At 40.7% G+C, this 13,205-nt stretch overlaps 1 protein-coding gene across 1 annotated transcript in view; it reads right to left on the reverse strand.

The window, feature by feature from the left end:
• Positions 1–9,258, reverse strand: part of LOC120104330 (uncharacterized) — a 50,638-nt gene extending 41,380 nt beyond the window's left edge. Inside the window, exon 1 of the mRNA XM_088712872.2 lies at positions 9,105–9,258. Within this exon, the coding sequence (XP_088568998.2) occupies positions 9,105–9,258 (154 nt within the window). The remainder of the gene's footprint in view (positions 1–9,104) is intronic.
• Positions 9,259–13,205: the final 3,947 nt, after the last annotated feature.

Below are 13,205 nucleotides of genomic sequence, written 5' to 3' on the forward strand. Positions count from 1 at the left end.
AAATTGTACAGAGGTATGATAGGCTCTTTACTTTACCTTACTGCTAGTAGACCAGATATATTATTCAGTGTTTGTATGTGTGCTAGATACCAAGCATGTCCTAAGGAATCACACTTGCAAGCTGTTAAAAGAATTTTTAGATATCTAGTAGGGACATCTAATGTAGGCTTATGGTATTCTAAACAATCTGACATAAATTTAATTGCTTATTCCGATGCTGATTTTGCTGGGTGCAAACTCGACAGAAAAAGCACAAGTGGCACATGTCAATTCTTGGGTGCTAATTTGGTTTCTTGGTTTAGCAAGAAACAGAATTCAGTTGCCTTATCCACAGCTGAGGCTGAGTACATTGCAGCTGGAAGCTGTTGTGCCCAAGTTCTATGGATTAAGTAATAACTTGAAGACTTCGGTATCAAAATGGACAATATACCAATTAAATGTGATAACACAAGTGCAATTAACTTAACAAAAAATCATGTCCAACACTCAAAATCAAAACATATAGAGATTAGGCATCACTTTATTAGGGATCATGTGCTGAAAAATGATGTGATGATTGAGTATGTATGTACTGAAAATCAATTGGCCGATATCTTTACAAAGCCCCTTTGTAAAGATAGGTTCAACTTCTTAAGGAATGCATTGAGCTTGTATGATCCTAGCAATTAAATTGAACTTGCATTGCAATGCTTTGCTACTCAAACTAGTAATCCACCTCAAGGTCAACATAAGTGAAAGCATGAATCTATCTAAGTTAAATGACGAATTGTTCGACTTTCCGGAGGATGGTTACCCTCCCTTGGACTCTTCATGGAGATATTTTCAGAGCCTATTTCATAGGTATTCGAAATTTGGTTAAACATTCCTCATTTCAATGTTAATAATTCAAAAAAAAAAATCATTATCAAACTTTTATAGGATATATTATCAAGGGGGAGGATCACAAACAAACTCACTCTGTATTCACCAAAAGAAATCATGTTGATTAGTGTGATTGAGTAAAATAAATTGGAAAAAGATAGAAATTAGTCTGAAATTTTTCAGTGCCGGAGATGTCTCTGGCAAATCGCAGAGACGTCCCCCGGCGAGACGTCTCGCATCAGTCGCGGAGACGTCTCGGGGACCGAACGAGGGTTTTTAAATAGGTGAAACAGCTCGAGCCGACCCGAGCTATTCTCTTCCATTTTCGACAAAAACAAAAACCCTAGCCTCCATTTGCTCTCCACCACAAACCCTAGCCTCCATTTGCTCTCCATCACAAACCCTAGCATCCATGGCACCTAAGAGGGCTAGACGAACCGGTGGGAGGCGTCCTAGGGTAGCAACCGACGGTGAGGAACGGAGGGAAGAGCCATCCGCGCCGTCCCCTCCGGTTGCTCCGCCAACCACGACCATTTCCTGTGCGAATCGCACAGTAACCACCGGTAGGTACATAGATTTCCATTTTCTAGATAGTGAGGGGTTCTCTATTGGAGAGAAACTCCGTGCCCAAGGGTGGGAATACCTTTGTACCCTCAATACATCGACCTACCCCGGCCTAGTTAGAGAGATGTTTAGTAATATGGCCTTAGGGGACTTAGGGTACACTGCACATGTCCGGGGGACGTTGGTAGAGATTAATGAGGATGTCCTATCTAGCGTCTTGCAAATCCCTAAGGACGGTGAGGCTCCGACCTCACATCCCCAAAGGGAAATAGCCCTAAACTTGCTTTTAGGACGAGAGGACTGCGGGCCTCTTGATGTAGTGAACTCACAAGACCTAAATGCCGAAATTAGACTACTTTTGAGTATTGTCAACCGAGTCTTGTTTCCAAAAACCGGTCGCTTCGATTTTGTTTCGGAGCGAGACCTAGTTATCATGCACCACATCCTACTAGGGATTCCCCTAAACCTCCCTAGACTTATGTTGAACTACATTGCTATATGTCATAGGTATTCTAGGTTTAGCATACCCTATGGGATGATCTTTACCCTAGTATTCAAACATTTTAAGGTTCACATTCCAGAAAATGAACCTGCAAAATCCTTGAGAAACACCGACTATTATAATGAGAGCATAATGCGTAGAATGGAGTTTCACAAGGTAGATGGGTCATGGGTTAAGGTACCAAAAAGAAAAGCTCAAACCTTAGACCCTGAGATCCCACATCAGGAGCCTGACCACCACTCTCCTCCACCCAGCCACATGGACTTCCCTGATATACCCTCCAGCTCAGCTGGACCTTCCACCTCTATGCCACCTCCTCCTACAGTCACTGGGCCCTTCTCCCTATCAGAAGAACAGATGCGCACTTTAGCATCTGTGATATGCCAGCAAATGAGGGAGGAAATGAGATCGATGATCTCTATTGAGTTGGCCCCCATCAGGGCCTCACATGAAGGGCTTCTACAAGAGTTGAAGGAAATCAGAACTCAGATAGAAGCTACAGCGCAAGAACTAGTTAGTGTGAGTGCCACCCAAACCTTCAGATCAATTAAGCTACAAGACAGCTTGAGGAACATTTCAGATGGTCTTCGAGAGTTGACAAGCCCTGGAGGCAATGTGGGCACCGTGGCTGCCCAACTTAGAGGAAGAATTGAAAGGGCAAGCATTGAATTTGAAGCACTAGTGGCAGCCTTCCATCAGTCCCAGGGAGAACAGTTCAGAACACTGCTAGATTCCATTAATGCATTTATAGATGCAGCTGCTAGGGCTTATGAGCAACGTCGCCGATAAGGGACACTTTGTAGACATCTAGGGTTCTTCTTTTTGTAAACCCTAGGCTCATTTTGAAACATTTTTTGTATTAGAAATGAATACTTGTAATGATCTCCTCTTTTAACTTTGTAATGACTTCAAATGTTTACAATGATATATGAATGTCATACAATTCCTTTTGAAACCTTGTGTATATTTCTAATTCTGTGTATGTGATTCTGTGATTGTGTATGTGATTCTGTGATGTGCCATAAAAATCTCATAACATACCCTAAGGGGGAGCACAACCTGAACATCAAAGGGGGAGTGAAATGAATTCTGAATTCACTAGTAAAACAATAGACAGAGGGAGCATAACTTGAATATCCTTGAGTGGTTCATTGTAATATGCTGAATTCCCCTAGGAATTGTGCTTTAAGTACCTACGTATAATTTGTCCCCTTCATTGTTGATGACAAAAAGGGGGAGTAGATATATAGAACTTATATATGGAGTAGAACCTGAATATGGAATGCAAAATTTACACTCATACTTAAAGTTGAATTAGAAAAGATAAAATTGAAGAATATTGGCTTTAAGATAATTGCCCTTCTGGAAAAGAAAGGGGGAGTCAAAAAGAACTTAGCTTTCAATTATCTTTAGCATCAATATTTCATTTTAACTTGATTCAAATTCAGTTGATATGCTAAAATTGCTTAAGAGCTATTAAGATCAATCTTATGCATAAGGATAGAACTGAAAATTGACTATTTTGAATTATGCACACTGTATCTAGCTCTAATCAAAACATTATACTTGTACATCTGATCAAATACTGTGTATATGTTTAAAGTTCGAATTTTGCATATACTCAGTGTTTTGTCCTCATCAAAAAGGGGGAGATTATTGACCCCCTAATGGATTTTGATGAATACAAAACACTAGAGTATAATTCTATTTATCTTAACAATTTACTTGAGGATTTCATATGTTTAATTAAGAATATTGTTAAGAAATGTCTAGGCAAGTTTCCATAATTTTTATGAATTTATTGAAGAATTTTTGAGATGAAGAAAACAGATCAGGGACAGCCGAGACGTCTCCGGTTTGTTCCAGAGACGTCTCTGGCACAAACAGGAAGAACTGGCACGTTTGGAGACGTCCCCGGCACCTGGCGAGGCGTCTCGCAGGGTCGGAGTCGACTCTCTCAGAAGCGGAGTCGACTCTCTCAGTGGCGGCAGAAAGGCCGATTTCAAGAGATGCGCGCGAGCCGTCTCCACAGTACGCGGAGTCGTCCCCGCAAGTAAAAGCTGAGTTTCCGAGTCGTTCCCAGAGAGTGCGGAGTCGACTCTCTCAGGGTATTCCAGAGGATGTCTTTTTCGGTGATAAGGCAGCGGAGACGTCCCCTGAAAGAGCGGAGTCGACTCTCTCAGAGAATTCCAGAAGACTTGTTTTTCGGAGATATATCGGCGGAGTCGTCCCCAAGGCAGCGGAGTCGTCCCATGCAAAAAGCGCAAACAAGCCGAGACGTCCCCGTAAAGTGCCGAGGCGACCCTCTCAGAAAAACAGAAAAACAAGGATTCAAACCCTTCATCATCGGAGTCGTCCCCGTAAAGCGCCGAGTCGACCCCAAACAACGTCAAAAGTAAAATCTTACTGCCGAGACGTCTCGCGTTGAAGCGGAGACGTCTCCGAAGCGCCTGGGACGCGACTGACAACTTTTTCGGGTTTGGTTTGAATTTCAAACTCCCTTAACTTTATCTCTAATGGCTATATTTGCTTTTTGGGCTATAAAAGGGAGCTCTTAAGTGCTTTCCAACGACTTCTCACCAACCCAACACAAGATCATTCAAGAGAAAAGAAAGAAAAAGAGGTTCAAGGGAGTTAGTGCATTCAAGTGAAGAAATCAAGTGCCTTCAAGCTTCCCAAGTGATTTCGTGCTCAACTACTCTCTTCCGCTAGGCATTCAAAGCTCACATTCAAGCCAACGCGATCCACATCGGAAGAACCACCATTTCCCACGCTTCCAACGGCTAAAAGGGTTCTTTCAGGTTCTATTACTTCTCACTGTTTTATTTGCTTCTTGAGAGCTTTTAAATCCTTGTAAAACTTTTTCAATATTGTGCTTGTTCCAGTCAAGGGACTTGGAACAAGGGAAAGGCGTCCCAAGCTTAGGTGAAATTGGGGGTTATAGGGTTCGTTGTTAGCCCGGTGTAAAACAACGAGTTGGGTAGTGCACTCGCAAAACTACCGGACTGTAATCTTGGATTATAGTGGAAATTCCCAAAGGTGCTTTGGGGAGTGGATGTAGGAGCAGTGGAAGCTCCGAACCACTATAAAATCTTGTGTTTGCGATTGATTGTTCTCATACCTCTATCTTTACTTTAGTTCATACATTTGTGTGTTTTATTTTTAATTAGGCAAAAAGTTTTAAAACACCCAATTCACCCCCCTCTTGGGTGACCATCTCTGGGCAACAACATAAAAGTTTAAACATAAACCTGGCTCTGATACCACTGAAAGTGAATCCTAGGTTTTCGGTGTTGAGCATGCTGAATTATTTTTTTTTTGAAAACCATGGCTGAACCTGATCGGGTTGCTTACGTACCCCTTCATAAGGGGGATTAAGCCATATGTAGTTCTTTTTAAGTTTCAAAAATACAGCAAAAAAATAAATCAAACAATTTAATTCATGCATGCTTACAAGATCAAATCTAGAAATCAGCACATTAAGTGATGAGAGCACAAAAGTGCGACCTACATGTCACTAAAATTAGTGTTATTGCTAACCGATAATAATAAATTCACTAGATTAATATTATATTTGGGTTTGACACAGATTATCATAAATTAGAGATAAAATGCACATTGAGTACAAATTTGACTTTAGAAGGATCCCTTCCCAGATCCGACCCGGTTGAAGATCGGGTCGGGTTCGAGTCGGGGTCGGGTTCTAAATCAGGTCCAATTTCTTTGTGCTTTTGGAAAGAATTTTGGGCAAATCTAATTTGACCATATCATAACTATGAGGTGCTGGGTGACCCATGACTTGAAAGACTTGCAATTAACCTCCAGTCAGAATAGATGACCCGTGACGAACTAAGTCCGTCCGTCTACAAGCCAAATTTCATATCACACTATTTTTTTATCTATATGACTAATTGGACGGAACTTGGTGTCTCCCAGCTCCTCTCTCAGGAGGGCAAAGAAAGTCCCAGACCTTCTTCCAAAATCCAATTCCATTGCAGAAACTGGCACATGACCCATATTCAGTCAAGCGAGATCCAAGCGCCCGTTCGAACGCAGCCAAGCTCCATTCTGCTCGTCCCAGTTTCAATCCATATCAGCCTATCTCCCTCAAATCTCCAGCTTCATCCATGCAGGGGAGAAGGAATGATCCCAAGCGCCCGTCCGCGTTCATCACGGATCCCGCATCCGTCCGTGGGCCAAAGAAGAAGATGGATCTTCTTCCATCCATGAAGCATTCCTCCTGGCGATCCCGCACCGCGTCCCCCTCTTCTGGATTCGAGAGCCCCTGCATCGCGTCCCCTCCTAGATCAGCCATCCGTGAAGGAAGCCCCAGCCTGTTCCACGATCAGCTCAGCCTCCTTCGCACGATCCGCTCGTCCACGTCACTGCCAGCAGCCCAAGTTCCCGTCCGTACTCATCTTCCACGTATCAAGCCTCCACATCCAAGCAATCCCACAGATCAAGCTCCCGAATCTGCCTCCTTTGACGCCGGTGATGCATCCCACGCTTCAAGCCTCCGCGTCTGCAAGCACCATGATCCAAGCACCCAGCGGCTCATCCGAGATCGGCTACTCCTTCCATTTCCAAATCCCAGCCCCCAAGCAATCGGATCCCCATCGATCAAGCATCCGTTACCCCTCCATCAAGGGATTCGTCGCTGTCCATCAGGGGGTGGGCGACCTATTTAAGGAGAGGAAGAGGGAAGGAGAAGAGAGCTCGGAGTGGGGGGTGGCCGGCTGGTCCAAGGAGGAGACGGGAGCGTGAAGAAGAAAGGCTCTGTTTGGGGAGAGAAGTGAGAAAGAAAAAAACAGAGGAAGCTCTATTTTTGTGGAAGAAAAGAATAAAAAAATATATTTTATGTTCTAACGGGAGGGAGAAGCTATTTATTTTATTTTTTTTATGTTATTTGTAAAAGAGAAGAAACATTAGGCTTCCAATCTCCACTTTTATTTGTAATGAATTTTCTTTTTATTAAATCTATCATTTCTTTTTTATGCAATCCTTGTTCTAGGTTCAAGTTAATTTCTATTTTTTTAATGCAATCTTTTAATTCTTCTTTGATGCAATACATTAAATTTTCTTTTATGCAATTTATATTCTAGGCTTTTGATCTTCTTAGCACTTGTTTTCATCCATTTTAATTTATGCCAAAATTTTTCTTTGAATAGTTAAACATTTCATGAATTTATAAATGCTTTTTGATTTCTAAGTACTTGTCTTTTTATTATTTTTAAATAAAGAAGATTCTCTGGTAGACTAGAGAATCTATCATCATCCCCGACATAATATTTTTCTTTTGTTATTCAAAAATCGATTTTGAATCCGAGTAAATGTTCTAATTTTTATGCAACTCCAATCGCCTTCCTGTGGATCGACCTCTTACAACCACTATTCTTCGAGTAGAAAAGGTAAGAGTAAAATTAATTTAAACTTTATTTGTCGGTTCTAACAACGATCTATTTAGCATATTTTTAGGTAAACAGGAATCGGATGAACATTAAGAACACATAGGATTATGCCGAAATCGTTTAAACAATTATGCTAAAACTTTTATGCATGATTAACTATCAGATCTGAAAGGTAAACACTCTATTCCGATTAATCTTCGAATATCCATCGAATGGATTCTAGAGATAACTCCGTGAGGAGCCCCAAAGGAGGGTAAAATATCAGGAAATCGGACCTAGACCCTGACTCCAAAATAAAAAGATTAATATAGAATTAATACCATTTATGATGGAAGAAACTTGTGGATTTGATTTTTGACTTCGCAGCCACGCACACGAATGGCCTCTACGAGAAGTACACGTGAAGCCCTAAGTAGATCGTTTTTCGCGGGAGTGCTAGCTCGCGCAGGAACACTGCCGTGGCTGAAGCTTTCTCCTTCTAAACACTCAACCTTGATTGTTCTTCAAGGAGATGGAGGATGAACGTGAGGAAGGAGGAGAAGAAGGGATAGAGGCCTCATAATCCTCATCAAATAAGGTCTTCTAATTAATTTGGATCAAGCCAAATCCAATTGGATCAAGTCTCATCAACTGAGTCAAGCTCAATCTACTTGGGTTGAACCCAATCTAATTAGGTCAAAACCTGATGCAGCCCAAATTGAATCCTATTCAATTTGGCTCAACCTAAGCCCAATTACTCAATCAAATTGAGTTCATTAGCAATCTAATTGCTAATTAATCCTCTAATAATTCAAGAATTATTTTAATGCAACTTTTGCTTAGGATAATTTGTCAATCGAATTGACCAAATTACCCCTGAATGATTGTTAATCATCAATCAGCCATTTGATCAACTTAGAAACTTCTATGCGTGTGACCTCATAGGTTCGAACCTAAGCCGGTAGTATAGGAACGTCTTTCTATACTAATCGATGTGACCATCTAGCAATGGTACCCAACATCCGGATAGGCCGAATATATGCGAAGCAAATATTCTGTAACCCTGGACTATGGTTACTGTATAATTCAATCCCTTTGACTCCTAATGCCAGGATGACTTAGAGCTCACTGTCAACCCTATAATTAATACATCCATTATGTGATTAACTTTAGATATTCCGTGACTCCTCATTGGGATTACCCTGGCCAAGATTTTGCTAAATTAATGATAAGACATTATCTCCTGTTTCTAGGAGGGGTCAATTCCATCTCGACTCACAACTGACTATGCAAGTACTTGACTGCACCTAGTGACCTTCCGTTACTGAATTAGAAATCTAGGTAGTCCGGTACCAAAGTATAATAAGTTGCTCGCTAGTCACAGGTTGCAGTCTCAGGTCAGAGAGCCAAACTTATACCCATATCCACTCGGAACATCTCTTGACAGTAGAGCATTCTGGAATTGGTCACGTTCAGTGAAATGTACTCCTACACTTCACCTGTGTGGCATACCAGTGTCTCCACACTCATTGGTTAAAAGGATAACCAACGTATATGTCACACAACGACCTAATCTCGATAATGCTATCGTCCTGGTAACAACATATCATTTGATCACGAACAGTTTTAAGAACTTGAAGATAAATCCTCCTTTATCATAAAATATTCATCATATAAGAGTTCATATGAAGATGTGCAATGATGAATAATGCCAAATAACACTTTATTAATTTGTCAATTCATTTACAAAATTCAATCATCAACATGCTGACGATTGACATTTATGATACAATTTCCAACAATATTTACCTCATTAACATGCTTAGATGGAGGGTCAAGTCTAGTGCCAAATTCTTGAGAATTGGCCGCCATATTTGCAATCAAGTTTCTCGCAGTTTCTGGAGTTTTATCCACCAAAACTCCTCCACTAGCAGCATCAATCATGCTCTTTTCAGTGGATAGAAGGCCCTCATAGAAATACTAGATAAGTACCTGCTCCCTAATTTGATGATGGGGGCAGCTTGCACATAATTTCTTGACACGTTCCCAGTATTCGTGTAGGAACTCTCCGTTTTGTGCTTTACACCACAAATTTCTTTTCGAATGTTGGCCGCCCTTGAAGCTGGAAAATATTTCTCCAAAAACAATCTTTTCATCTCGTTCCATGTGGTAATACTTCTAGATGGTAGATAATGGAGCCAATCCTTAGCCAAATCCTTCAAAGAAAACGGAAAGGCTCTTAATTTAATTTGCTCTGCAGTCACCCCCGTCGGTTTCATACTCGTGCATACTATATAAAACTCCTTTAAATGCTTGTGAGGATCTTCACATGCAAGGCCATGGAAAGTGGGCAAGAGATGTATTAGTCCAGATTTTAATTCAAAAGTAGTAACATCTAAAGTAGGGAACATTATGCATAAGGGCTGTTGATTCAAATTAGGGGCAGCAAGCTCTTTCAAAGTTTGATTTTCAGCCATGACTTCCTCCTCTTCTAAATCAGAATTGCTAGCAAAAAGGGAATCAAGAGCTAGATCATTCTCCTCAGAATTTCTCCGAGCTTCCCTCCTTAACCTGCACAAAGTTTTTTCTATTTTTGGATCACACTGCAAATCACCTTGATTAGAAGAGCGAGTTACAGTCATAAACAATCAAGGAAACTCTAAAAATACCTAAAAAATAGTGGAATTTGGCCTCGAGAGGGTGGGGCTAGTAATCCAAAGGATTAACTAGTCTTGCTTAGAACATCATTTACCTTTAGAAAACTATAGTACCAAGGTCTAGTTCTACCAGAATTAGAATTCTGCTGAAACCGTAACTATCGAAAACTAACGATTTTTTTTTCCAAAAATTTCAAGTACAAAATAAAGATCATCAAGAAGCACAAAAATCAACTAGAATCACTTCCCAGCAATGACGCCAAAATTTGGTGTGCTGTCGCAGGCAATCAAAAATAAAACCTATACTCCTAAAAATATATGTAGTAGTGCGAGTAAGAATTGTTCCCACGGAGAGTATCTAGCCTCGTTTTATGCTACGTGAACAAGGATGGGGGGGTTGAGTGTAACAAAACAATAAAACAACTACGGAACAATTCAAATTAAAGTATCAAAATCAATCAAAAGAACAAACCTTGGTCTAAGTCAACATCCATCATCGGAATTTTACAATTGATCATTGATGCAAGGATATATCAATTCACACTTTGAATATCCCCTGTTGGAAATATTTTCTTATCTCTTCTTGGTCGTAGTTAATTAAAAACAAGCGATCTAATTAACCCTAACTACTAAACAACCCAAGACAAGCGCTAAAGGTTTAATCTAGTAGCAGCCTTAAGAATTAGAGAGATCGATGATGCTAAACAACACAAACACAAGCGGTTGCATTTAATTTAGCCGAGTGTTCTTCCTAGATCTGAAAATTTCTGACGCAGCAAATCATTAGATCTTAGTTGCTTCATAGATTAGAGGGATCAAACAATTATGGATTTGATATCTAACCTAGCAGTAGATTGCAATGAATAATAAACTAGTAGGCCTCCTAGTAATTAAACGAAAACAATTATGAAAATATACATAGAAGAACATCCGATATCAAAGCATGAATTGAACAATGAAAACAAATTAGATCTCACAATTTTATTGATTCTGAGCCTTCTGTTTCCTTAGACCAATCAAGGCTTTAGCCACGCAAGGCCATGGATGAAAACTTCCAAAGGAGAAAGAGAAAAGAGGAGCTCGTGGAAGAGGCATCCTTATCTTTTCCCCTTTTCACGTACATTTTGAATTCAAATATGACTAATTAAGGAAAATAAAATAAAGTTCTAATATAACAGGAAAAAGTGGTATTTTCAACTGGGATTTTCGTGCACCAGATTTGGAGACCTCCGAAAATAGACCGAATCAAATCCGTAATTGCAGGCTAAGGACTTTCCAGCACGTCAGTAGTGCACGTGTAGCAACTTCAAGCCCGATTTCGACCTTGATAAGCCTAGTATCTCTCAAAACTCAAAACATAAAAGTTGTAGAACGTTTTCTTAGCATTCCACAGCATCTTGAATCATCTCAATCGGAGCCGGATGAGAAAGTTATGCCTAGATTACGAAGCAATGTCGAGACTATCCAAAATCATCCAATTAGCTTTGTTTTGTACTTAACGCCTCCATTTGCATCCTAAATCAAAATATAAGAATAATGAGTACATTTAAGCACAAAATAAGTATAAAAGACTAAATATTAAGGAAGAAAAATATGACATTTTGCATTCTCATCAATTGTCTTCTGAGTTTGAGATGAAGGACTTGGGTCCATCTAGAAAGATACTTGGGATGGAAATTTACAGAGATAGAAGCAAGGGTATTCTCCAATTGTCATTGGGAGGATACATTCAGAAGGTGTTGGAAAGGTTTGGGATGAATGAAGCCAAACAGGTTGGAACACCTCTTGCAAGCCACATGACTCTTTCCAAGCTGCAGTGCCCTCAGACAGCTGAAAAGAAAGAGTGCATGGAGAGAGTTCCGTATGCTAATGTCGTTGGCAGCGTCATGTATGCTATGGTGTGTTATAGGCAAGAAATGGCACATGCAGTGAGCCAGATGAGCAGGTACATGGCAAATCCTGGAAAGGAGCATTGGAAGGCATTGAAGTGGATTTTTCGGTATCTTCAAGGAACTTGGAGGCTTGGTCTGATGTTTGGGCAGTAAGATGGATCTAAGAGGAACTCCAATGTATCAAGTGAGTTTTTAGGCCCATTGGAAGGGTTTGTTGATGCTAACTTTGCAGGTGATCTAGATACAAGAAGGTCTACTCCAGGTTATATCTTTTGCATGTACGGTAGACCGGTTTCTTGGAGATCAATCCTTCAACCTATTACGGCCTTGTCCACCACAGAGGCCGAATATATAGGGATTACAGAGGCTGCCAAGAAGGCTCTTTGGTTGAAGAGACTCATTCAGAAGATGGGCGTGAAGCAAGCTATAGTAGTGCTACATAGTGATAGTAAAAGTGCTCGGTAGTTGGTTCAAAATCCAGTCTATCATGCTCGCACAATGCATACAGATGTGAGGTACTACAGGATTAGAGAGCTGGTGGAAGAAGGTAAGGTGATGCTGGTTAAAGTTCATACGAAGAAGAACCAGTCAGATGTACTTATGAAGATTCTTTCGCGGGATAGATTTCTCTCATGTGTGGGGCTGATGGGGTTTATGGACCAGGTGGAGCTTGCAGAGGCTTTGGAGCACCAAGGTAGAGATTGTGTGCACAATTGTGGCATATCCAAAGCAAGAATTGTAAGGAACTGCAATGAAAATAGTAGAGGAGTCGACTCATGCTGATATGGGATCGACCCCTGAAGAGTAGGGATCGACTTATGCTGATCTTCAGGGGTCGACTCATGCTGATCTAGAGTCGACCCCTGCAAAGCTGGGGTCGACTCATGCTGTTAAAGGGTCGACCCCAGGCCTACGCCAGATTTAGGTAGAGACAAAAATTGGTCTTCTATTTGCTTGAGACTCAGGTAATTTGGCTATAAGGAAGAAGAGTTTATTTTTGCTTGGCTCTTGCTCTCCTCCACTATCAAAGAACCAGTGTTCTATGCCTTAATCAGCAAGGGGACGCCCTAGGTGCTAAGGTTTCAGAAGCAGTTCATCCCCCTACAATTGGTATCAGAGCTTACTATATCTCTACAGTTATATGGGTGGTGGGATATCCATATTCTCTTATCTAAGCTTTCTTTCTTAATGCAAGTAAAATATATAAATACCTTAATGGTTCCAAAAAATAGTACATCATATTCTATGGAATCCCAACAACCTAACATATGAGACATACATATCTCTAGAGATAGATTTAGTGGGAGGACTGCAACCAATTATTGCATAGAAATACACTACA

The sequence above is a fragment of the Phoenix dactylifera genome, chromosome 16, assembly GCF_051530095.1.
Source record: "Phoenix dactylifera cultivar Ajwa chromosome 16, Ajwa_hap1_PhDact_Kaust_v1.1, whole genome shotgun sequence".
Taxonomy (NCBI): domain Eukaryota; kingdom Viridiplantae; phylum Streptophyta; class Magnoliopsida; order Arecales; family Arecaceae; genus Phoenix; species Phoenix dactylifera.